At 37.5% G+C, this 25,688-nt stretch overlaps 1 protein-coding gene across 1 annotated transcript; it reads right to left on the bottom strand.

Moving 5' to 3' along the window:
* Positions 1 to 20,293: 20,293 nt before the first annotated feature.
* Positions 20,294 to 22,681, bottom strand: LOC137745803 (protein OCTOPUS-like). Its single transcript, XM_068485815.1, has one exon. It carries the CDS (start codon positions 22,525 to 22,527, stop codon positions 20,449 to 20,451), a length of 2,079 nt encoding a protein of 692 aa, XP_068341916.1. The 5' UTR covers positions 22,528 to 22,681; the 3' UTR covers positions 20,294 to 20,448.
* Positions 22,682 to 25,688: the final 3,007 nt, after the last annotated feature.

Here is a 25,688-nt window from a genome sequence, read left to right as displayed (position 1 = left end):
TAAATAACATTAACCAACATAAAAATTATACAACATAAAAAAAACATTTAACAACATTTTTAAAAACATTTAACAACATAAAACTTAAATGCCTACTCCATGCTACTTTTGGCCCAAAGATGTGCAACAAGATCTTGTTGTAGGTACTTGTTTGTGGCACGAGAACGTATCATTCTATAGCGCCTCATGTACTCATTTGCACCCATTTTTCTTCCAATTTGGAATTGGATGAGGACCCACAGTTGGAATCCGAAGAGGATCCAAAGTTGGAATTCATTGCAAACTTGAATTGAAAGAGATTGAATTAAAATAGATTGAATTCAAAGTTGCGTGAATTATAGCCTAATATCGACCCTATTTATAGCAAAAAAAAAAATTAAAATCCAACGGCTAGCTGACGTCACTTAGCCGTTGGATTTGAATTCTAGTTGTAGTTTTTAAATAATAAATTATGTTTGGCCCTATGGCCCTTTAGTCCTTGGTTGGAGACGGTTTTTTGTGACAGAGCTAAAAGGAGCCCTATAGCCCTCGGTTGGAGATGGAGGCAAATATGATAATGTACTGTTCATTAAAATATTAATATCTTAGAGGGCCAGAGAGCTAAAACGAGCTCTCTGGCCAGCTCTCGGTTGGAGATGGCCTTAATACCCAAGTAAGTTCCACCCATCTAAGCATATGACAGAACATTCAAACTAAACTAATGCAGTAGATAGTCTGCCAAAATAATCCAATCATAGCCATTAGATGTTCGGAATTTTATTTCCGATCTGATCCTAGCTCCTGTGGTTTCATTTGATCAGGATATAGCGCCACAATCCGCTGGATTCCTCCACGGTATGTTCCTTCTCATTAGACTGCTGGAAAGGGAATGTTTATATTATGTTGTCTTCTCTCTTAAATTGGTTAGCTGACTACAACGATTCAATGACATTCCGTGTCAACAGGAATTTCAAATTCAGCCGGGACAGTGGCGGCGATAGTAAGCACGATAGGAACTGGTTATTTTGTACAATGATTAGAATCATTTCAAGCATTTCTAAGTGTCACTACAGAGCTATAGTTCGTGACGACACTCTTTTGGAACCTATTTGCTACCGGAGAGCGCGTCTTCTAGACTGAAATGTCCATCAATTTTGCGCAAGTAAACGAATGTTAGGTTAGGGTAGGAAAAGATGAACATAAAATATTGACTTGGGAGTTCAAAGTTTTGGGTCATTTTTAGGCTCGAGCAACTTTTGCTTATGCAAAATGTTTGTTAAGTGCTTCTGTAATGCATTTGTTATTTTCATTCATTGCTCTTATGTTATATATTTTCAAATTCATTTGTAAGAAGCAAATTAATGTATGATATTTTATTAAATTCTCAGTGTGAAACATTCACTTTAGCAGAAATAATGGCCCCTGTTGGTAATTTTGAAAACAGGAGCCGTATAGATGGAAGCTTTCCTTTCAATTTTTGGAGAATCAGATTTTCCGGCTTGGATCACTCGGACCTCCGATTTGCTGATGTAACGACTCTCTCTTGGATCATTTGTGGCTGTGTACGCCCATACTGTCAGCCAGAGCAGTCCAATGGAGGATAAGAGAATAAAGGGACCAGAAATTCCCATCGTTGACAACATAACCGGAGTTAGAAGTAAGCCAATGACATTGCCGAGGTGAAATCCAGCCATAGAGATTCCAACTGCACTTGCTCTTTCTTGGGTCGGAAATCACCTGCTCATATTACAAGTGACATGAGGATTGAATTCTGCTAAACTTTTAAGTATTGCAAATCGAACGCGTCTGATAGGTTGTTTACAACATTCCCTCATCTCTGCTATATGCAAGTGAACTTGGTTCATTTGTTTTTCCAATTCATGTATGGTTCAGTACTTCAATTCACGAGCAGAACTTGTTTACTTGCTCTGCAAGTTACATAAAGCACACACACCGGTACATCTTTTGGTAACGAATTAGGTGACCCTAGCATTATTGTAACTACACATAGAGGTCGAATCTAATTAATAATTATGAGCAAGGATTAGGGAGACATTATATTACCTTGATAAGAGGGTGCTTATGGACGGGAGGGCTACACCTTTAGTGAGTCCAAAGAAGGCACAAACGGCCAAGAGGCTGGTGGTGGAATGGTTGGCAGCCCATGGAGTGAGGAGAGTTGCCAAAGACCACATGGCCACACCCCATGCCATCACTGTCTTTCCTCCATATCTGTCTACCAAGGCACCTCCAATCACTGATGAGACTGTGTATCCCCATAGAAAAGATGACTAGATTACTGCAAAATGAATCGTTCGCATTCTAAATTGTCGATAATGAGAAGGGAAAAGAAAAGCCGAAGGGCCAAACAAGAAAAATAAATAAATTAACATCGAAACACAGAGAAGTTAGTGCAGGTCGTTCTCCTTTTTCGAACGGCAAACCCTCAAATCCTCATACACCAAATTAACAACTTTTTGTATTTTTTTTTTTTGAAACCCTAGAATTACTTTTTGGGAAGGCAACTTATTAGAAGGGGAGAGATATTTGAAATGTCCAAAATAACCTTGAACAAAAGTCATGTGCAAGACTTTATGGATGGAATACTTAACAGAGTTAAGGTGAGATGATAAATTAATAATTTCGAAAAGTTATTATGACAATCGCTTAAAATTTTAATTCATATGACATTTCAAAAAATTTCTCAAAAAAAAAAAAATATATATATATATATATATATATATATATATAGATCCATTACCATAGTATTATTGTGTGAATATTTTTTTGTCAAAATGTTGTCGATGTATCCTCGAGTTTTTTTTTTTTAATCACAAAGGGGGACAACTGGTCGAAGCCACGGTTATCCACCTCTTTCGGGCCTAGAGAGGCTATGGGAATTTCACTCTGCTCGTGGCCACAATCAAGTAGACTCACCAGCTCGGAGCATCAAACCTGTGACCTTCCACATTTTTTTTTGTTTATTGAGGAGCCGCAGTCCGCACTCTTACCTCTGGGCCACTTGGCACTGCCTTTAAGGGCAAGTTATGAATAAGGTTGCCTCTTGATTATAAAATAAATAAGTTTACATCACTAATATTACGATTTAGTAGTATTTCTTTTTATTTGAATAATAAGAGGCCTAAGTTCGACTGATGTGGATACTTTGGTGGTTGGGACATTTTTCCTTATCTCATTGTATCCCGTGTAATCTCCCCTCCCCATGTAAATTATAAGTGGTAAATTATATATCCGGAGTTATCCGTAAATATCACATCTATTATAGAAATGTAGTTTTTCAATGGTTATTATTAGTGTAGCATTCCTACTAAATAGGGATTTATGTAACCCTATATATTGAAATATTTTACGCGGGTCATATTCAACTTGGTAGAAAAAAAAAATTGACTCGTATGGATAACGAGTTCCAAAGTAATTAAATATTAGACAAAAGATACCATGTAGAAATATGATTCCTTATATTGATGTCGGTAAAATGTTACAATATATATATATAGGGTAATAACAATCTCTATTTAGGTAAAAATTCTACACTAAATTACAATTGGAAATTACATTCTTATAATAGATGCGATCATTCTGAGGAAAATTATGGAGTAATTAACGTTAATCTAACAATACCAAATTATGGATGGCTTATTATATGGCTGAGCCAAAATCTCTAACCCGCAATTTTGCTGTAATTTTTATAGGAAAACTAAAAATATGGTTGTGCTAAAAAAATAAAAGGATACAAGATATTTTTTCAAGAAAAAAATTTACTTGAGCTATTTATATATTTATTAGGTATTGAAAGAATCGAACTAATTAACATAAAGAAGTCACATAACATTACAATAAGTGAGAGATTTAGGTTTAAATTTTATAAATAACGAGTTTATTATCAATTTGTTATCTACTTTTTAGTGTAAATATATCATTTTTTTTTTAACAATCGATATTATCTATACTAAGGGGAGGAGGTGGGCTTAGCCTCACGATGGGCTAGTAATAATATGGTTCAAATTTTCCTTTGGTGATAATCAAACTTAAGACCTCTCACTAATATCACTACACCGTAGTACTAAGTAACAAATATATCATCTTATTAACAAAGTTAGTAAAAGAAAAAACAAACCCAAAGGCAAAGTCCCTATAGAAAGGATAATACGAGAGTACCAAATTATGCAGTCTTCAATTGTTTAAGGAACCTTTAAGACTTAAGCCATGTGACTAAGGAAATAACTTGTTCATTTATTCATTATTATCCTTATTATTCTCATTGAAAACTTACCCTTTAATTTATCTCTATTGTTTTAAAATAAATTAATTGTGGTGCATATAATATAATACTTAAATATTCTCATATGCCCAACCCAAGTGCAGTAGGATTTTGTGAAGGATGGTTCTATTTAAACTTCTAGAAAAAGAGGAGTTACGAACTCAAGACGTATGAGTAAAAAAAACTTTTCAAATTTTCTGGTCTAGGGTTTTCTCCTATAAAAAGGATAGTTAGAAGAAACCCTAATTTGAGTTGGGAAGAAAGAGAAAGATTCATGAGGAGAAATCCATAGCTACAAGCCTACAAGACGAGGTATGCATCAATCCTTTCATAACTTTGTAACTTCAATTTAAGTTATCCAATCAATTTCTTTTCAAGTTAACCTAGTTTGTAAAGCCTCCTCATCAAAACTTTGGATTTGAATCTCAGATTCTCAATCATTCTTCACAATTAGGGATTATCTATCTAATGCAAGCCATTCTTGAAAACTATACCAATAAACAATGAAATATTTAGAGGAAAAGGGAAGATTTCCACCTAATTGGTTAGAGAATTCTTTGAAGGGTAATGCTAGGGAGAAAAAATTGTAGACAAAAGTTTGAAAACTAAAGACATGGAAGTTGATGATTGGTTTATTACTTAAGCGTTGATAAACATGCTCATTCCTATTGGTGACACGTCATTTAGTTTGCAAATTTTGTCTCCAAATTTAGTCTTCCTAGCATTACCCTTCTTGAAATTGAAACTCCAAACAAACTTACTTTTAACTTGTGATACTTTCATCTTATTTTAGAGATATATATGATTCATGTCTTTTTATTTTTTATTTTATGGTCTATTTATCATCAAATCGACGCGATACGACCATTTTGAAACTACTTATGTAGGAAGAACTTATACTCAAAAGCAATTTTTCTAGAAGCACATCGAAATTTCTTAAAAATAAGCACTTGAAAGTGCTTTTGGAGAGAATTCTCCATAAAGTGATTTAATGATTCATACACTTTTAAGTTTTTCTGTCAAGTGTTGTTGTAAACGCTTTTGGTTGTTTGAAAGTCTTGTTAAGCCTTCCAAAAGTAGTTCACAACATGTCTTCAAAGCATTCTCAATGTAGATACGAGCCTTTAGAATTTCGAAAGATTCTCGAAAAATATGTGGTTAAGTTAGGACTAGGAATAGAAAAAATCATCATGGATATGAGTAATCGCGGTGTCATGTCCAGGTGAGGCGAATATGGTCCTTTCCATTTCAAATTTAAGAGTGTTATAATAGTATTCAATAGGCTGATACTATTTACACACCTCTTTTTACCTCTCACACACCCGTGATTAATTTCTGTTCTTTGATCATCTTCGATTCATTTGTCTGACACCCAAAAATAAGACGTGTGTAGAAAGTAAAAAAAAAAAGTGTAGATAGCACCACCCTGTTTAATCTTGCTATAATTTTATATGGTATCTTTTATTGCATTTATACATATAATATAATGTGATATGATTATCTTCCAAATAAGAAATAATAATAAATAAAAAAACGTAACAAGGCCGTAGACTTTTAGTTGCCGTCCATGGTTGAAACTTTTAAATTGTCTATGGAAGTTTTGTAGAACTCAAAAAGTCATCAATGGATGATGATATCATTGTAGAATCCTTTTAGGATGTTTTTGTTACTGATTGTTGACTTGGAGGAAAACATTTAAAACGTACTGAAGAAACCACCTTTTCTTTGTATTTATTTATTTTTTTCCCTTCATTTCTCTTTTTATCTGTGTTTCCCCTGTTTTTCCGTTAGTTTTTCACTACCATCCCATCCCCTTACGCCTTTGATTGGTAAGCCCCAAATTCGGACCTTCCCCTTCATCTTCTTCCTGCTGTTTTTTCACCCACATGGTTCTAATCAATCCATCTTCTATCTATCCCATTTGGCCCTATCTTCCTTCACTCCCACAAATTTCCAGATCTGTAATTGCTTCCCCCTTCCCTTTTTTTGCGGGTTAATCGAATGGTGCTTATAGCTCTGGCTCGGATGTTTACACCACCACCATCCACTTGTCTGCCGTTCTCGGCGCTGTTGCTTGTGGGATTTTCCACTGGCTTCCTTTCCTTGGTGGTTGCGATTTGGATATCTGTGGTTCTTGTTGCAGGTAGGTGGAGTCTTCTTTTCGTTTATGGGGCTTTGCCTTGTTGGATCTTCGGCGTCTGCAAGGGAAGCTGGTTCGTTGTTGATGGTTGGTGCTCGGACGGCGATAGAGGAAACTTAACTAGCTGCTTGGTTTTTCTGGTTTTGTGTTTTTCTGTTTTGGGCCTCAAAGTTTGCGTTGGACTCTTTTTTATGTTGCTATGGAGGCTTATATCTTTGTTTTGTGCTTTTATTGTAAGTGGGCCTCCATCTATGTATATGCGTGTGCTTGGTAATAGGTGTATGATTTTCTCCCTTCTTTTTTTCTCTCCTCTTCTCTTCCTTCCTAATTAAACAATCACGGTTAAATCACCTCAGCATCTTATATTAATTTTTTATAACAAGAGAAAAACAAAATAAGAGAATGTGAGAGAAATCCTTGGTAATAATATTTACCTTTGACCAAAAAAAGAAAAAGACGTATTGAAGGATGACAACTTTCAATTTTGTTCAAGTCAAAGCTACAAAATTATACTCATGAAAGAAAGTTATCACTTTTAATCTTAAAAAAAAAAAAGAAAAAAAAAAGGTAGGATTTATCCTCTATTTTTTCATTCAATATGCTTTAAAATAGTGAGTTATCCTAACCAAATTGATCTTCTGTGACAAACAACCAAATTGATCGTCCGTGACAAACACAACCTTACGGTTTACTGATGGAACAAATTTCTATAGGGAAATTTATTAAAATCCAAGTTCTTGGGTTAAGTCACCAATTAGCACTATGATCTAATGATATTCATCTTTCCTTGTAAACAAGAGACATTGAGTTCAATTTTCGTGGATGAAGGGTTTGATACTAAATTTTTTTGGCCGTCCATGTAGCTTGATTCATATTCCACTCCCTTAGAGCAAATATGTTATTGTACTTGGTTAGCTCAAGTTGTGAAGGAAACTGGTAAAATATAGGTTTTCAAAATCCCAACGACCGTTCATTAGTAAACTTTTTATTTTATTTTATTTTTTTGGAAACACTACCTTTCATTAGTTTGAAAAAATGGTAAACGAGCAGTTCATGGATCTGAATCCTTGCTTGAAATTTTTCTGCAACCCTCGAAATCGAAGGCTAGGCCCCGCCCATATGTTAGCGACTGACCACCATCTCGATAATCTCTGGATTTTGAAAATTAAGAAATGACACCTATAGCTGCTTAGGCGTCTATGTGGAGCTACTTAAGCATCCGCTTAGATCTGTCTAGACATCCACTTAGGTTGTGACTCTCATAGAGACAGAAAATATATTACTTTCATTTTGCATTTTTTAAAATAAATTGTAAGATAATTAAATACCTGGATGAACACTTATTATATTATATTTCCCCATGTTTTCAATATGTTCTACTACTATCTTATCTATATGTCATTTTATTTTATAATTTATGTATTTTCTACGCACAAACATGCACGTATTTATATAATATATAATAAGTTTACATAAATTCGCCTAGTCCACCTAGGCCTCCACCGAACGGCTAGACCTCAGTCCGCCGTTCGACTAGCGCCTAACGTGTTTTAAAACCTTAGTTTAACTACATAATCTTTTATCGATGATCATTAGATAGATTTTTCAATATACTTGAAACGCATCAATTTTGCCATGCGCTTATATTATAACACGTAGTATAACAGAAACTTGTACACATAAAAATTTATGGTTCATTAGTTCCCTCCTCTAGTTCCTGTATTATGATTTATTAATATTATTATTTTACATTTTTATTGTTTCATCCCGATAGATATATTAAATGCAAAATTAGCCATCAAGATTCAACACAACATTGCTTGCTTTCTTCAAAGGTTTCTCTTTTCAATTTTCAGTTTCTCCAGGGACCAGAGGTGCAAACCAGAATCCACAAGTTTCCAGAGTCCGAAACCGTCCTTCCCACCGTTCCTGTCAAAGGTACATTTTTACCCCCACACTCGCTCTTCCTTTTTTCTGCACAGTTTCTCACAACCCATTAATGGCGGTCGCCACCTGAAGCGAATGCATAAACCTTGTTTTTCATCTGAACCCAAATATACTAAACACATTAGCAGAATTTCCCAAACATTAATTTTTTAGTGTAATGCTGTATTGTTTGAATAGGACTTGACGAAGATGCAAATTCCACCGCAAAGTTATATATTTTAGGGTTTTGGCAGTTGCTCTCGTCAGCAAATGGTTCCCTTTAGGTTCTGTTTGGTTCGCCGGGAAATAGGTCGGGATATTTCCCGGGAAATGTTCATTTTTTGAAGTTTCCCGGCAAACTGAAAGATCTTGACCTCGATCGAAATTCCATTTTAGTGCTGACGTATTTACTGTTTGCAATTGTACTGTTAACATTTTTTTATGCATGTCCGGCAACTTCACATTCTTTGCTTTTTCTTGGGAAGGAAATTACAATGTGTTTGGTTTTTGAATTAAAATTTAGGAATTTTTTATGTTGTTTTAAGTTTTAGAACAATACTTGGCTACCCAAAAGATGAGTACGAACTCCTACTCAAAAACTCTTAATGTTTGAATCATAGAGTTATGTGCTTATGATTAGAACCGTTCATATTATCAATTATACTGTAAAGATCATCTCTGCAAGAACTGAAATAAAACTATGGTTGTTTAGTCAATTTATTCTAGCAAATGGTTTGTAATGCGTTCATTTGTTTTTATATAGTTCGATAACTAAACAACATTAGTTTTAATTTATTTTTTGTAGAGGCGATCTGTATAGGGTGATTTATAATATCAACGGTTATGATTATAAACACGAAGTTTTATAAATTGGCAACGAACAATTTTGAGTAGGAACTCCTACTTATTCTTTGAGTAGCCAAATATTGTACCAAGTTTTATAGTAAATGATGATGGAGACAATGCTATTAAATTCATGCTTAGAGTAGAAGTTTTTTGTTGGTGTCAGTGATAATGACATTTCTATTCTTAGCATTCAAAACACTGGTATATTGGATGCCATTAGTTTCTAAAAACCATATTGAAGAGGATGGGTTTAGAATTCTTGAGTTCTGTTTGGCGAAATAAAACCCGTTAGACACGAGTTTTGTGCTCGGACAAGGGGTCTCAAACTGTAAGAACATGAATGCTGAGTATGTAACCGATAGCTGCAGGGCTAAGATTGGCCATAGGTCTAAAAGGTTTATCTTTTACGCATATAGTTTCCCAATTGGATTAGATCCCATGAGTTGGGAGCTGACTTTGTCGAATTTCTTGCTACGCATGTTTTTGCTAACTGTTATAGGATTAGGTTAATTATAACTAGGTGCGATGCTTGAGTGAGCACTTGTGCGCGTTATCTTGATATGCATTGTTGGTTCATCCTCAAACAACTTAAGCTTAGCTTAAGTTTTTGGTGTCCAGTGGTAGTCTAACAGCGGTCACTGTTCTCTCTTGTGCTTCTGGAAGAAATGTGTTGTCTCTTGTTCTTTTGGATGGAAGTCTTCCCTCCTGGATGAATGGTAGGCTTCAACCCAGGTTTAAGGAGGGGTTAAGGAAGTTAGATCAGGGTAGTGCATTTGAGTTTTTCGAGTTTTCTTTGACTTCTTTTTGAGTTCTTGATCTAGCCATTCCACTGTGTGGGGGTCCCAGGATTGTAGAGAGCCAAGGTTTAGTGTTAAATTCGACGTTTTTACATTCCTTGTACAAAATGGAGTAATGGACTCTAGGTGTGAAAATTTGTATGAATTTGTTTACTATCTATTGCTACATTGAGTATAAGCCAGAAAGTGGCACCTGATAAAGGTGAGAAAATTTTCTACAGGGTTTGATTAGGATTTGAAGGATAACATTGCTAAAATGGCGCCATCCGGAAGTCGTAGTGGTCATGGCAATCAAGAGACTGCTAAGAAAGCTTATTTTCCAGTGGGGGACCAGCTGCAAAATTGGAAATCACCTTTTGGCCTCTATGCTGATTCTGACATGTTGGTGTGGTTGAAAGGACTTGCGTTGGACCCTTGTGACCGTAATGCATCTCCTGGTTCATCTCGACAACTATGGAATCAGAGTCTTAAAGTGCGGAAATTCTTGCTTCTTGGTAATGCCGAATCTCCTCGGGTACGTCCAATACAACATTGTTTTTTTCTTTTAAATCTCATTCCATTGTTTTCTGAGTGATAAATGTGTATTTGTCAATTTGACCGAACCATTTACCATATTAGTACGTAGGGATAACGAACAAAACTCAGCTCACATCCTAACAAATGCACATTGCACTAGTGATAAGACTAGATATCCTGTTACATACCTGTTATCTACTAGTTTTATGCTAACATATCCTATATTTTTGTTCGATCCCAAGCCTTATTTATCCTGCATGTCAAGCATACCTTAGGACCATTTCTTCAAAGATCTAACTTAGAATTGACCCCTCATCCAACTCATAATTGACTCATCATCGTGTTTCGTTGTTTGAGGACTTATCCGAAATAACATCATATTCTTGATAAGCTCTTCCACGATCATTACTGGAAATAGAGGGCTACTGAGCTAGCTTATTTCTTGACATAATTTTGTTTCTTCTACTTAATGACATAACATTACTCAAGTGAAATGTTTCGGTATCCAAATTCCAAAACATTTGACCCTTGCTTACAATTGGTGATAATTTCTCTAGATTTGAGTTGCTTTCTTTGTGTTTTAAGGCAATTGCCAGTTCAGAAGTTATCTCTTGCCATGAACTTCATTCTTCAGCCCCAATCTTATGAAAACTACCTTTCCCTCCCTTTTTTGTACAGAAAAAGCGAAAACTTGATCAGTTCCTAAAAGGTAGTAAGTTCGCCGAAGTTTCTCGATTGGATACAGGAAAATCTGATGTCCGTAGTGTTAAAAGAATGAGTACAGGGCATTCTGTCTCGTCATGCTTAACCAATACAAATGCCAACCATGAAATTTCCAAACCTCGGCTTGTCTCTAACTCGCACAGTTCTGGAAGTTTGTTGACATTTGAAAATGAATATCAAGGGAAGCCATATTCTACAAATTTGACCATTAGGGACATGGAAAATTCTGGTCCATCTTGTAAGGATAATTCCGCCTCTCGTATATTTGATACAGATGAATCAAACAATGGTTTGAACAAATTTAATCTGGAAAACATGAACTTATGTGATGAAACTATTGAGAATGTTAATGATACAGCTGACAGCTCAGACTCTCCGAGTTTAGACGAGAAGAGTACAGAATTTGAACGCGCATTGAGGTTTATGATTTTTAGTGATGATTATCTTCCAAGGTCTATTCCTGTGAGAGATATCAACGGTTCATCTCACCACTCAGATTCATCCAGATCAATAAAGCAAAATCTGAAACTTAGAGAAGCAGTGAGATTACTATTTACAGATGGTAGTCTTCCGAGGTCTGTTGTTCCGATTGGTCCTTGTTTTCAGGCGGACGTCCCAGTATGGACAGGTCCAATAAACAGTAAAACTCCTTATGGTGGTGATGGTGATTCAGCAGCGTCAAAGTGGTTGGGCACGCGAACGTGGCCCATTAAAGGAAAAAGTGCCGGAACCACTGTGAAAGCACTTGGGAAAGGGAGATCCAACTCTTGTTCTTGCATTTCTCCAGGATCTGTTGGTTGTGTTAAACAACACATTCATGAAGAAAGACTACTCTTGCAATTTGAACTTGGTCCTGCCTTCCGGAGTTGGAAGTTTGGCGAAATGGGAGAATTTGTTTCAAAGTCATGGACGTCAACTGAACAGCGGACCTTTGAATCTCTTGTGAAAGTGAAGCCACTATCAAATGAAGCAAGTTTTTGGAAGATTGCCTATAAGCATTTCCCTTCCAAGTCCCGGAAGAGTATTTTGAATTACTACTACAATGTGTACATCCCTAGACGTATGAGCCTCCAGACCAGATCCTCCCTCGATAAAATTGACAGCGATGATGATGAGACGGAAGAGTAACAGAGGTAGCTGTAAAGATGTAAATGTAGGGGTAGCTTGATGTTGGCTCTGTTGTATGCTTTGTCCCTTTAGGTTTAGCTCCAGGGCAATTTTGAAGACTGATCAGAGCTATTTTGGGTTCATAAAACCTTACACCAAAATTGAAAGCAGTTTTGATACTCGGTTACCTCTGTTTTGCTTTCTTATGAACTTGTTTGCTGTAATCTTTTTGTATTTAGTTGTCTCATATCTTCTTGGTTTTTATTCCAAATCCAGAGAGAGCCTATAGAGATTAGGCCTTGGATTTGTTCTAGCATTCTTTCGTCATGGAACGTAGGGTAGCAGTCAAGTTTTCCGATTCCAAATGTTAATTATTTTGAAGAAGATGCGACCTCAACGTCATCTCGGAGGTCTCCGGGGCGTGATAAGCGAAAGAAGAGTGAAAGGCAGAAAGATACAAGAACAAGATCCAGATGTTGCCAATTGAGCATTCGGATGTGAAGTACTAGTTCAAAATAGTGATGGCAACAACGTGGATAGGGAACAAAAAAAGAAGGAACTGCTTGATGTAAGTGTTCCAAGTGTTTACTAACACTTCAGGAATCAATCAAACATACAATTAGAGCTCACCCAAAATCAGGATTATACTCCTGAATTTTTAGGAATTGGACTCCTTATAGGGAGGTATATTTGGATTCCTAGAAAAGTGTCCAACTTTTGTTTGCAAGCCCTTATAGGAAGGTGTATTTGGGATCCTGTCCTTGAATTAGATCCTTATAAATGAGTGCATGTAATAGAGTTAGGTAAGTTTTGGATCGAATTTCGAGTACTTAAGTTAAAAATCAGAGTACGCGTAATAGACGAACGGACAAACGGTTTACAAAACGTATAGATTACTCAATCAACTAAACAGAAGAAAATGCCGAGACGGCTATATAATTCAAAGAGAATATATTGTGATCAACATAATTCTCATACTAAACTACAAACCATGTTTATAAAATGCAAAACTTAAGAAACGCTGATTTAGATGGCTAGGCCTAAATCCAAACAATAAAATTACCAATTAATTTTCCAACACTCTCGTCAAAACTCATGGCGGTATACAATAGGAATTTGCCAACAGACATATGTGGATGCAAGCTTTGTTATGCTAACTTCTGATGCCAATTCTCATATGAAATGCCATCGAATGTAAGTGCAAGATTCTACTGCTAGTGTCAGTGCAAGATTCCAACATCAGTGCCAATGCAAGATTTCAATGTCAGTGCAAGATTCCAACTTCCGAACAAAAATTCTATTTTCTCTAATCACTCAAGTAGTCACAAGTCCAAGCACTCGAGTGATTGCCATAGAAAATAAAAAAACCTGACAACATAAAATACATTCCAATTCTCATCCTATTCTTTTTTAGGTTTCAAACTTTCGGATTTGAATTGGATATCATATTTTGGAACTTTTCGGTTGGGAGTCAATCGGAATCGAATCTAAGAGTATATTTGTTTGGGCCCAAAATAATATTATTGGGCCGAGCTTAGGTTTATGTTCGGTCCAAAGCTCTTCCAAAAAATATTATGGGTCGTCCAATGGTCATAAGTTGCCCAGTCAGGTTGGCTGAGTCCTATTGCAAGAAGGATTGATCTAGGTAAGAGTGAATGAGTCGAGTCCTAGTATAATAAGGAGTCTCAATAGAATGAGGATGCTCAGATTTGAGAAGTGAATATGGCCGGATAAAGAGTGTGGTTCGGCCATGACAAGATTGGCTGTTATAAATAAGAAAAGGGGTGCATCATTCTAAACCCTTTCCAATTCAACACACAAACTGCCATGCGCAAATTCTCGTTCTACGCGAAACCTCACAACAACCTTGAGATTTTTATTTTCTTTTTCCACCAATACATCTTCAGTTTGGATAAACAGCACTGTGAAGGCAATCGATGGTATCTTCAGTTTGGATAAACAACACTGTTGCCGTAGAATTAGCTGACCGCTGAGCACCTTCAGGTTGGATAAACAGCACTACATTGAGGCTGACTGATTATCTATCCAAGTCTCGGTCGAAAAGGATTTTCGAATCCTTATTGGCAGATGTCTTCTCATTAGCCTTTTCGGCGAAGTGAGGTGTTACAAGTTACTACATTCGGCACATTGAAAGCCAAATTTGATATTGAACTTCGCAAAACTAGCAGCCTTGTCTTCAGGCTCTAGAACCTGAAGGTCGAGACGTGTTCCTTCCTCGGCCACAGTCGCAAGATCAATAAGTTAACAGCGCGCCCAATGCGACATCAACACATTTTACTCCTTGGCCGAGCTCGGGCGACCAGGTGGCACGCCCCGCACACAACCGAAAGGCGTAGTTAGCTTATTGATTACTCGGCCTGCGCGCTACATAGGCTTGGTAGTTTTTAGGGTCAACAATATTTCAAATATAGGTTAAGCAAAATTGGCTAAAGCAGTGTACTCCCTCAACTGCACAAGTTTAAACCCTATAATTTAGAAAAATTTAGTGCAAATATCGCTTATACAAAAAAGAAAGAACAATATTTGTCAGGGAGTACTAATAAAAAGTCTCTTGCAAAAAAATTTTTAATTGAAAAATACTTAATCAACGCTTTTTTATTATTAGGACGTCTTTTGTATTATAAGGAAGAAAAAAAAAAGAGAAAAGAGTTGCGCTTCAGACCACCTCCAATGGTGGGTTAAATGTTAAATTACCCCCCAAATTTCCCCCCCAAACCATCTCCAACCCATGCTAAAACATTGGGCTAAATGCCAAATGTTAAAGTTGGGCCAAATAACCCCCAGAATCCCCCCCCCCCCCCGCGCGACTGGACTCGTTGGCCTTTGGGCCAGTCTCGGCCCGTTCACTCACCAACGCGCCCCGTCCGTTCCCGACAGGGTGGGCCCCACTGTCAGCGGGTTGTCGGCCACCCAGACCACCTCCAACGGCTGCTTTTCAAGGACCGTTGGTTGATCCAACGGTCCAGATTTAAATTTGATTTTTTAAAATATGTTATTTTAAAATACATTGAATCAAACGGCTGAGATCAAATATAATCAAATCTAACGGCCCAAATTTAAATCTAATGGTTAAAATAATTTAAAAAAATTATTTAACTCAAAATTCACGCAAAAACTCTATAAATACCTATGTATTTGTTCAAAAAGCTCTCTCCTCATCCGAAACCACCTCCGAAAATCATGAGTAGGAAATCTCGGACGCTCGATGAAATAATCTTTCATCATTCGATCATGATACTCTTCTCTATCATGCTGCACATATGGATGCCCCGTGACAGAACCACGATGGCTAGATTCGCCATGGTGCTCAGATTGCATAAACGAGTTGATAAGTTCAACTTCGGCGTTGAACAATTCTGCATCCTCAATCTCCATCCTTGCTTGGTATTGTGCCATCTGCATTGCCATACTACGCCTTCTTCTATCACCCATTGATGAGATATTGAGGATTTTTAGGAAACAAAAACTCTTTGAAAGTTGAAATATTGGTCAATATAGAGGATGATTGAAGGTTGAAAGGTTATGTGATCAACAAATATTGGACATATGTTTATATAGAGGATGATTTCTGAAAGTTTGGTGTTGAATGGTTGGTGAAAGTTGAAAGTTTGGTGTTGAACGGTTGGTGAATTGAAAATTTGGTGTTGAAAAGTTGGTGAATTGAAAGTTAGCCCAGGGTTGAAAGATTGGTAAAAGTTGACGGCTTGCTTTGTGAGAAATTTAGTGATTTTTCAATATTTATCGAAATTTAAATTTTTTTAGATTCAAATGTTCATAAAATTAATTTACGACAGTCTACATATTTATTTTAAAAAAAAAATTAATTTAAGAAAAAAAAATAGCCTAAGTTCATTTTTTAATAATCCCGGGCTAAAATTTTAGGCCAGAATGGTTGGAGTAGAAAAGTTGTTTCTAGGCTAAAAGCTAAATTTTCCAGGCTAAAATATTTGACTTTTAGCCCAACCATTGGAGATGGTCTCATGAGGGTTTTGAATTAAAAACCAAATGTTCTTATTAATAAACAAAGTATCCTTAATATAAAAAGGCGCCCTCAATGATAAAGAAAGTTGTCTAAACAATTTTGAATAAAAAAAAGTTTGTGATGGTCTTTTAATTAATTTTCTACATTTGTTATGATCAATTATATGGATAAACTAGATATTATGAGTATATACAATCAAATTGGTTTCAATTCCAATCAAGAGAATTAATAAACAGTTTATTTGAAATCTTCACTTTCACTTTGATTTCAGATAGTTTAGTAAACAAATTTGAGGAATCTCTACTCCTCAAACAAGTATTGTTCATTCCGATTATGAATTACTAAACATGTCAATCATTGTTATAGAAGAAGAGAAATGCTAAGTAGATTCTCTTAAAGTGAGACTTTTCATTAACCCTCTGACACCTCACGATTAATGTTAATTTACGTGTCAATATTATAAAATATTATATAAAAAATAAGATGATAAAAAATTCATGAAGAATTTTACTTTTAAGAGCCTTTTCAAAAATTTTATATAGAAGAAACAAGAAACAGTCATTAACAAAGATTGCATGAACCCCAGAAGGTGTGATTTTAGACAAATATTGCCAAACAAAATCTGATGAGTAAAATAATAAAGGCAAGTAAATCACAAACAAACCCCGAGGCTGAGTTGCAGACAGACGTAAGACATTAGTAGCCTACAACCGTTGACAAAAAAGTCCAACCATTACCTTAAACAAATCATTATCCACCTCCCTTCCCCATTGAGGCCATTGGATTATGAGCCTCCTCCTCTCTTTTTCTTTCCTTCCCTCCTTTATCTCCTCCGAGAAGAAGCATGTTGGGATGTTTTCATGGCCACTTTTTGACTCCTGAGGCAAATTGTGGATCATGGAAACCTTTTACACACCCCAAAAAGAGGTGAAAGAATAATATCACGACTTGTTTCCAACAATATTCTAATTTAATTTGGACAAAAAATGATGAGGATCTAAATTTGGATGCAAATGAGTGAAGAAGTTGAGGTTTTACCATAAAATCAACTTACAATATGAGGAGTAGCTCAATTACTTATAAGCACATACAAGGTTCTTTGTTTCCCGATGTGGGATTTACTCTCAATACACCAGCTCACTGTGGTGAATTTTATAGTCTAACATGTGAACAACACATATCGGATGACATGAAACAAATGTTGCTGTTGGGCTTCACTTATGAGATAATTTGCTCTAATATCATGAAACAAGTTGAGGTTTTACCGTAAAATCAATTGATAATATAGGAAGTAGCTCAACTACTTATAAGCACATCTAAGGTTCCTCATTTTCTCGATATGAGATTCACTTTCAATATGGAGCATGTTAGTTTGACCAATATTCTAATCTAACCTAAATTGCAGATATGGAGGATTGAACTTTGGTTACGAGAGGAAGCACATTAGTTCGAGCAATGCTGAAATTTAACATACATTACGAGGAGACGGATTCGAACTTTAAATATAAGAAGAGCAAACTGATCTAGTTAATTTGAGAACGCCTAACTGGGTGCAACTGAGAACTTTTGATTGGTTTGATTCCTTCAACATGGTGGGAGGGCCCCATTGGGAAAAGAAATGAGTAAGAATCTCAACTTTGAGAGACAAAATTGCTAAGATTGGTTCATGTTTTTGCCAATGGGGATTTGGGTCGATCAAATGATCTAACATGCCTTTACATGTGTTGCGTTTTGTGGTCAAAGTTTCATTTCCTTTGCCTTTTACTCACAGTGTTATAATGGACAACGAATTTATAGGCTTTTGTGTTTTCTTGACTTCACACTTTTGCTTGGTTTTTTCACAACCTCACTTTTCACTTTATACTCTGGTCAATATTGCCTGAAATATTCCTACTTTGTTCATATATCCACATGATACACACCATAGAGAAGGTCACTTTAATACTTCTTGATTTTTAATTAATCTTGATCTAAATTGTTTTGGCTATTTGCAGTATTGCACAAATCATCGATGTGGTGCGAGTCATATGTCAAATTTTACGTTTATAACTAAGTTTGTTACTAGTCTCAGTTCAAACCAAACATTTCTTTCTTAGTTCTATCAAATTTTACTGCATGCAATGGTGAAAAACGGTTCGATTTGTCGAATTGAAGTGGCTTTGGATTGGATTGGATTGGATTGTGATTGGCAAGGAGCTTAACTATATGTATATTTTAAGATTTTATTATCTTCATGAGCAAGATTAAATATATAAATCACACCACATGATAATTTCAGCAATTTAGACAATTGTTTTTGTTATTGCATTTTTGGAAGGAGGCAGATTGTCTACCCTCCTATTTGAGAGTCATTCTCATCTTTTCTTATTTTGTCTTATATTGACGTGACTTAACTATAACCGCATAAATAAAAAGAATAGGAAATGCATCCAAAACAGAAGGGTGACAATCTGCCTCTTTTTCGAAATGAACGAGCAACATGTGCCACTGCCACCCAACTAATTGTAAAATAAAATAAACTCGGTCGAAACACAATAAGTCAATTAGTGGCAGCCGACCAATCATTTCATATTCCATTCTCTGCATCAAAAGAAAATAATTACGTAAAGCTAATAAGGGTTGGTTTAGTTGGTAAGAGTGTGCTTATGGTTAACTCTTGCTGTTGGTAGCAGTTGTCGTTAATACGCAATTTGTAAATTCCTACGTAAATCTATATTGGTAGCAGTTGATAGTTAAGCGTTATGTAAGTCTCTTTTGACTTCAGGTTGAAGATATACTCTAGAACTGGTGGTGAGAGTAGCAAGTCTCGCCCCGCCCTTGTGTAAATACCATAAACGTATGTCATACTATTTTTCGCAATTTTTATGGATTCGACCATATGAAGCTGCTGAGTTTTGGACATTTTTCTCCAACTGCATTCACAGAGTCTTGTTTCCTTTTTAGGTAATTTTATGTAATTAACTCACTAAATTTTGATATATCTCATCATCCAATTGGAAACAAATTTGAATTAACGCGTAGAGTGAGATTAGTGCAAGATTAAAGAAAGATTAGCAGCAGCAAGGATTCTGGTGTGAGAAAAATGCATGCGGAAGGCAAAGCTCTGCCATTACAGATAACGAGACGAATCAAGAGCGAACCAAACATCTCAGCAGTGAAGGAGACCAGAGTCAACACAAAATAGCAACATTGGGCTCTCTCTCTCTTTCAGAGTGGGGTCAAATGAGACTCTTTCTCCATTTCGAAAAGACTGACTTACGTCTGAAACGCTATTGTGCCGGTATCTCAAACTAACGATACTCTACAATGTGTTTAAAACTTTCTCACGGGCCAGTGGTTTGAGATACAATAGCGGCGTATTAGTTAAGTCCTCCATTTCACAATGATGGTTTTCCGCATTCCATCTAACAATGGGAGAAAAACTTTTCTGTACCTTGAGACGCCATGGTGGCAGACAAATAATAGAATGTTACAAGGAAAGATTAAAACACTTGACATTGTAGTATTGCCCCAAAACGCCACTGCATGTAAGTGATTTCCCGCTTCAACGGGGACGGAGTCTACTACTGTATGGGCCACAGCATAAGAAAATCGAGTTTTTATGAGACAAATAGCAAAACTAGGAGAATGAGGCCCTCCGCCGACATTGTTACTGCAAACTCCTCAGGACTCAAAGGCTCGATCTTCCCCGATGAGCCATTTATGCTCAAGACAAGAAGCAAAGGGAACAAATATTGGATCCTAAGGCAGGCAGGCACATCCCTTCTCTTTCGGAGATTGTCGTCTATCTCCGCGGATACATCCCTTCTCACGTCACGTGATATCTCCGATTACATTATATCCAAAATTTACAAATTGCGCACGCAAGAGGATGGAAAAATGAATCGACACTAATTAACTATGATTAGAGACGAAAGAAAAACACCGTAATTGTTGTTATTTCAGTAATTGAAGCAAGTAAATCACTAATCACATGAAAAAAAGAAGGAAAATTTCATTTTTTTTATCCCACCAACCAACAAGAATGCATTAGGCAATGTGTGGTTTTACACAAGAAATGCAGCAAATGAACAACATGAACTTTAAACCCTTACACAAGAAACAACACCTCATTTCATTCATTCATCTTTCAGTACAATCTCAGTACGCTTCTGGCAATCGAATGAGCATGGCTGGACCTGCTTTTCCCGACTCCGCCGCTCCTCCAGCTGCTCCTCATCGGCGTCAAATAAAACCTCAGCAATCCGTTGTCAATATGGTTCGGGGAATACCTCGCGCTCCGGTTCCGTTCCAGCAAAACCTGGTCGTCTTTCTTCTTCCTTCCGCCGTTCCCATTTCCAAACCCGTTTGCCTCGACCACAGGAACGCTGCCATTGCTCTTCCTCATGCTCCCGAGTGCACCGCCACCAAAACCGCCATACCCATGAGAACCATTCCTCCAACTAGCACTACTATTACTCCTCATAAGCTTAGGATTAAAGCCCTTGGCTTCCCCATTCCTCTCGCCACCACCGCCGCCTCTGAGCTCCGGCCACGACTCCGAAAAAGACCGCTCCACCCCGTTAGCTCTAACACTGCTATACCTATCGTCATCCTCATCTTTGTTCCCACCCCTCCTGTGTATAAAACTCCATATATTCCACGCCTTGCTCCACCTCCTAGACTTTTTACACCCTTTATTCCTCTCCCCATTTCCCACCACCGATGCCGAATCACCGCCGCCCCGAAACGACCCCGTTTCAAAGGTCTCCGAGCAGTCATCCCTCAAAGAATTCGAGTTGTAAAATTCCCTCAAATCTCTGTTATCCGGAACAGTCGTGGGCGACACCTTGGCATTGCCATTGGCATTCGAAACCGACTTCATCTCATCAATATCCGCCACCACCGCCTCCGCAGTCTTCCTAATGGAGTTGGACCGGTCGAGGCTCTTCCTCCGGCGAGACGACGAGTCCAAATAATAGTCCCGGGTCTGGGCCGACCCGCCCGGAACCGTCTCCTCCTCAATGGAATTCATGGGCGGCTCCTCAACCGGAATTTGAGCGTCGCATCTCGCCACGTGGACCACCGGAGCGTCCTCGACCACCGAGAGCATCGTGGGCATTCTCGGAAACGTCCTTCCGATGAGGTACCCGTCCCACGAGGCCCGAGGCTCGTCAAAGGAGTACCTCGGGTCGTCGAACGACATCCGACCCGCGTCGAGCGAAAACCTCGGATCCGTGTCGCAGGAACGCCGGCCGAAGCCGTAATCGGCGATCTCCGACTGGGTTTCTCTGAACTGTCTCCCGATTGGCTTCTCCACCGGCAATGTGGCCGATCCGCAGCCGTTCCGCCGCTTCTTCAGCTTCTGCTTCTGCCTCCATTTCTGTAATTTTTTGCTGAAAACTGAAGCTGCTGACCAGAAGCTGCCCGCAATCTCCTTCAGGTCTCGCTTCTTCGTCTGTGAATCAAGATCTATATGATCTTTCATGGGCTTCAAGTCCTCTTCTTCGAATTGTTCCGTGACTGGTTGCGGTGGTTGAAATTCTTCTTCCTCCTCCTCTAAGATTTCTGGAACTTTGTCTTCTGTCACATTGGCGACAATTGTTTCCTCGCAAATTTCAATTCCAAAGTCTTCGCCGCCGCTGCACTGATTTTCGTCCTCTTCGTCTTCGTCTTCCTCCTTGGACTCGAAGACTGGACCTCGAAAGCTGGAAGAAGACCCACCCAAATTTCGGGTCTCAACCTCAGCGTCAGTAGGCGGTGCCTCCTTCTTGTTAGGATTCCGTCCGTCGTCCTGGTGAAAGAGTGTCCAGAGAGTGTTCCGAACCCTAACGTCGCAAGACTTCCTCTGCGGCTCAAACACGCCGGAGAAGCCCTCGTTTTTAGAGGCAGAGAAAGACTTGGTTCGTCGGAGCTCCGGGAAAAATGAGGTGGGTCGGTTTTTATTGGAAGAGGAGGCCCCACCACCGCCAATGGGGGGCTTGAAAATGGCCCTAAGAGCGGCGGCGGCGTTGGAGGAAGTAGGGGGTTTTCGAGAAGTGGAAGAGGAAGAAGAGTTTGTTGAAGGCTCCAACACGGCAAGGCGTTCGCAGAGGCATGAGGGGCAGAAGCCCGTGAAATGCTCTTCCGGGTGGCGATCGCAGGAGGTGGAAAGTCGGTGGGCCTGAGGCAGCTGCGACGGTTGAAGCGGTGGCGGTGGCGGTGCAACTGCTTCTGCGCTGGGATTCATAACCGATGGCGGTGCTCTGTGTTGTTGGCCACTCTGCTGCTGCTGCTCATGTTATGAGAGTGAAGCAGAGAAGAAGGAGAAGAGTGTGACTGTTTCTGATTGGCTCCAACGGACAGTGAGGGGGGAGAGAGAGAGAGAAAGAGAGAGAGAGAGAATGGGGAGTGAGAAGCACAAAAGGGAAAATAAATGAAATGAATTGAATGTGTATTTATTTTTATTTTTTATTTTTTTGTGAGGGGTTTTAATTGATTTTCTCTGGGGGCACTCGCTAATGAAAAGACAATTATGGGCCTACTGAATCCTTAATCGAGGTCAGTAAAGGATCAGGATCCTCTCCTAATCTAAGGATGAGGATCCTCATGTCTAAGGGATGTGGGCTGTTGGATGAAAATTCAACGGTTATAATTATTATAACTTTAAAAGGATCCTCTGTTTGTAGCCGTTAGATTTTCATCCAACGGCCCACATCCCTTAGTCATAAGCATCCTCATCCTTAGATTAGGAGAGGATCATGGTCCGTCAGTAAAAGCGGATATAGGGGCTGTGTTTGGGAAGTGGGTCGCTTAACCCGTTTTGGATGGCTTCGGACTACGGTTTTGATAGCCAAATATGAACACCTACTATTTTATATTTACATATTTACTTGTTAAAGAAAACCTGCGAGAAATTTAACTCGTCATTAAATAAGAAAATGGATTATTTTCGAATCTCTTTCTTTTAATCCATCAAGTTCGGAGATTTAGGTTATTATAATTTGATCAAACAGTTACAAACAGAGACTCACTTTAAAAGTTATAATAACTTTAGACGTTAAATCAAATTTCAATGGTCTGGATCCTTGGATTTGATGGATTAGGAGGAAGAGCCCATTAAATAATGCTAAGTGGAATAAGTTTTCCTCCTTATATTGACCTAGTTTTAATACGCTAAATATGAATGTTTATTATTTTACATTTACATGTTTACTTGTCCATGTCGAAGAAAAATTTGTGAAAGACTTTACTTGTCGTTAGATAATGATGAGTGGTACAAGTTTTTCTCCTAATCTCGATTTGGTTTTGATACGCCAAACATGAATATCTACCATTTCATATTTACATGTTTACTTATCTATTATCGAAGAAAAATTTGTGTTAAACTTAACTTGTCATTTGATAATGTTGAGTGGTACAAGTTTATTTTTCCGACTCTCGACCTGGTTTTGATACGCCAAATATGAATATATGCCATTTTTAGATTTACATGTTTATTGAAGAAATATTTGTTTGGAACTTAACTTGTCACTAAATAATAATGAATGGTAAAAGTTTTTCTCTTACTCTTGACCCCTATTTAACAATGTAATATTTTAAAATAATTTCTTTGATTTTAACTTTTCTTTAAGAAAACGATATTTTAAATTAGAGAACTTTAACGAAAAGCTATCGGTTATTCACTTTAACGAAAAACCACATTTTTTCACTAAAAAGTCAATCCTGGTACTATTCACTTTACCCTTTATTTTGTTCTTATAGTTAAAACTCAAAGTTTTCAAACTCTTTTCATTAGTTTTCCTTTTGAATTACTCTTAACTTGCAACCAGATCATTTAGACTAACATAAGAAACTTTGTAAAAAGTTCTTAGTACGGTCAACAACTCTTTCCGATATCATGTCAATATTTTAGAGATTTGGATAAGTGGTCCACTATTTGTCACCAACTTACATTTTATATTTTTACAACAGATTAATTATAAAAGTTTTTCACATAAGGCTTTAGTGTAATTAGAAGTTGAACGTATACAATGTAAGTTATTTTTCAACATTGCATTTTGAAAAGTTAAAAGTTAAAGTGATTAAGTATTAGGTATTTCTTGCCAATTCATTCTTTACTTTATTTATAACTTTCTCAATATTTAAATTCTTGCATTGTAAATAAGTAAACATGTATGACAAAATTATTAGTCGCATGCCAAGATTCGGAAATTGCAATGTCCTCCTACCACCGAACTTAATATCAAATATTAAATCTTGGTATATGCACATTGGTGGCAAGATTGAGTTTGTATTCGTAACAGCTAGATTATAGTATCCACTTGCCAAAAAGAGTGTAAAACGTATGTTGATTAGTTAGCTTAGGTTTTATAAAACATCACTAGTAATGTTTATTACGAAAACAATCATTTAAATCTCTACCACCTTACCATGATCATCACAAAAAACACCTTAACCGTTATTGTCGCCATCAGTAATGACACCAATTTTGCTACTATTGTCGTCACACCACTCACTCCCACTGTTATCACAACCACCCTCCACCACTATCGTTGTTTCCATCACCACCACCACTCCCAACTATAACATCACCATCTATGCTGCCGGCACTCCCACCATACTTTCCTTCAACCCACGCCCTCACCATCATTGTTCGATCACCCTTTGACATCATCATTGCTACCTCCACACCACCACTCCCGGCCACCATCACCATCTACGCTACCACCAGTCCCACCACCATTGCCCTCTCCTCGTGCCACTATTTCCACCACATATAACCCACCGTCATTGCCAAATATCTTAAATATATTACAAAAACATTACTACCAAACTCTAAATTTATTATTTTTTACACTTTAGAATATGGTACCAAACACGTTTTCAATTTTTTTATTTAAAGAAATCATTACCGGATTAAACCACTAGATAGGTTATAAAATCGTAGAAATGCAAAGTTGTATCTATCATTTTTATTTTACAAAACAATTATTCGAAATTCGTTTTGTAAAATGTCACCCGAAGAACCCTAGACGTCTCAAATACCCAGTTAGCATTAACCAAATTGCTTGGCTTTTTGGCTAATAATAATAATAATCTTTGTTTTTCTTTCTTGATATATTGTTTTATATTGAATTTGTAAGAATGCTTTGGATTTTCAAAGATTCCTGTCGAGTGAGAAAAAGCAAAAGTAAACCCACGCCATCACAAAAACGAGGGAGAGCGCTCTTCTGCCCTGCTGTTGCTCTCTCTCACATTTCGCTTTCTTTCTTTCTTTCTTTTCGTCCTTTTTCTTTTTCCTGTTTTGTGTTCTTTTTGTTTTTCGGCTTCCCATCGATCGTATTCTCTGTTTGTCATTCGCTTTCCTTTCCCACTTGGATCCATTTTTCTGGATTCAGATCCTCTCTG

This window comes from Pyrus communis, chromosome 9 (genome assembly GCF_963583255.1).
Source record: "Pyrus communis chromosome 9, drPyrComm1.1, whole genome shotgun sequence".
Taxonomy (NCBI): domain Eukaryota; kingdom Viridiplantae; phylum Streptophyta; class Magnoliopsida; order Rosales; family Rosaceae; genus Pyrus; species Pyrus communis.
The sequence above is the reverse complement of the archived record's forward strand: the minus strand, read 5'-3'. Positions and strand labels throughout refer to the sequence as shown.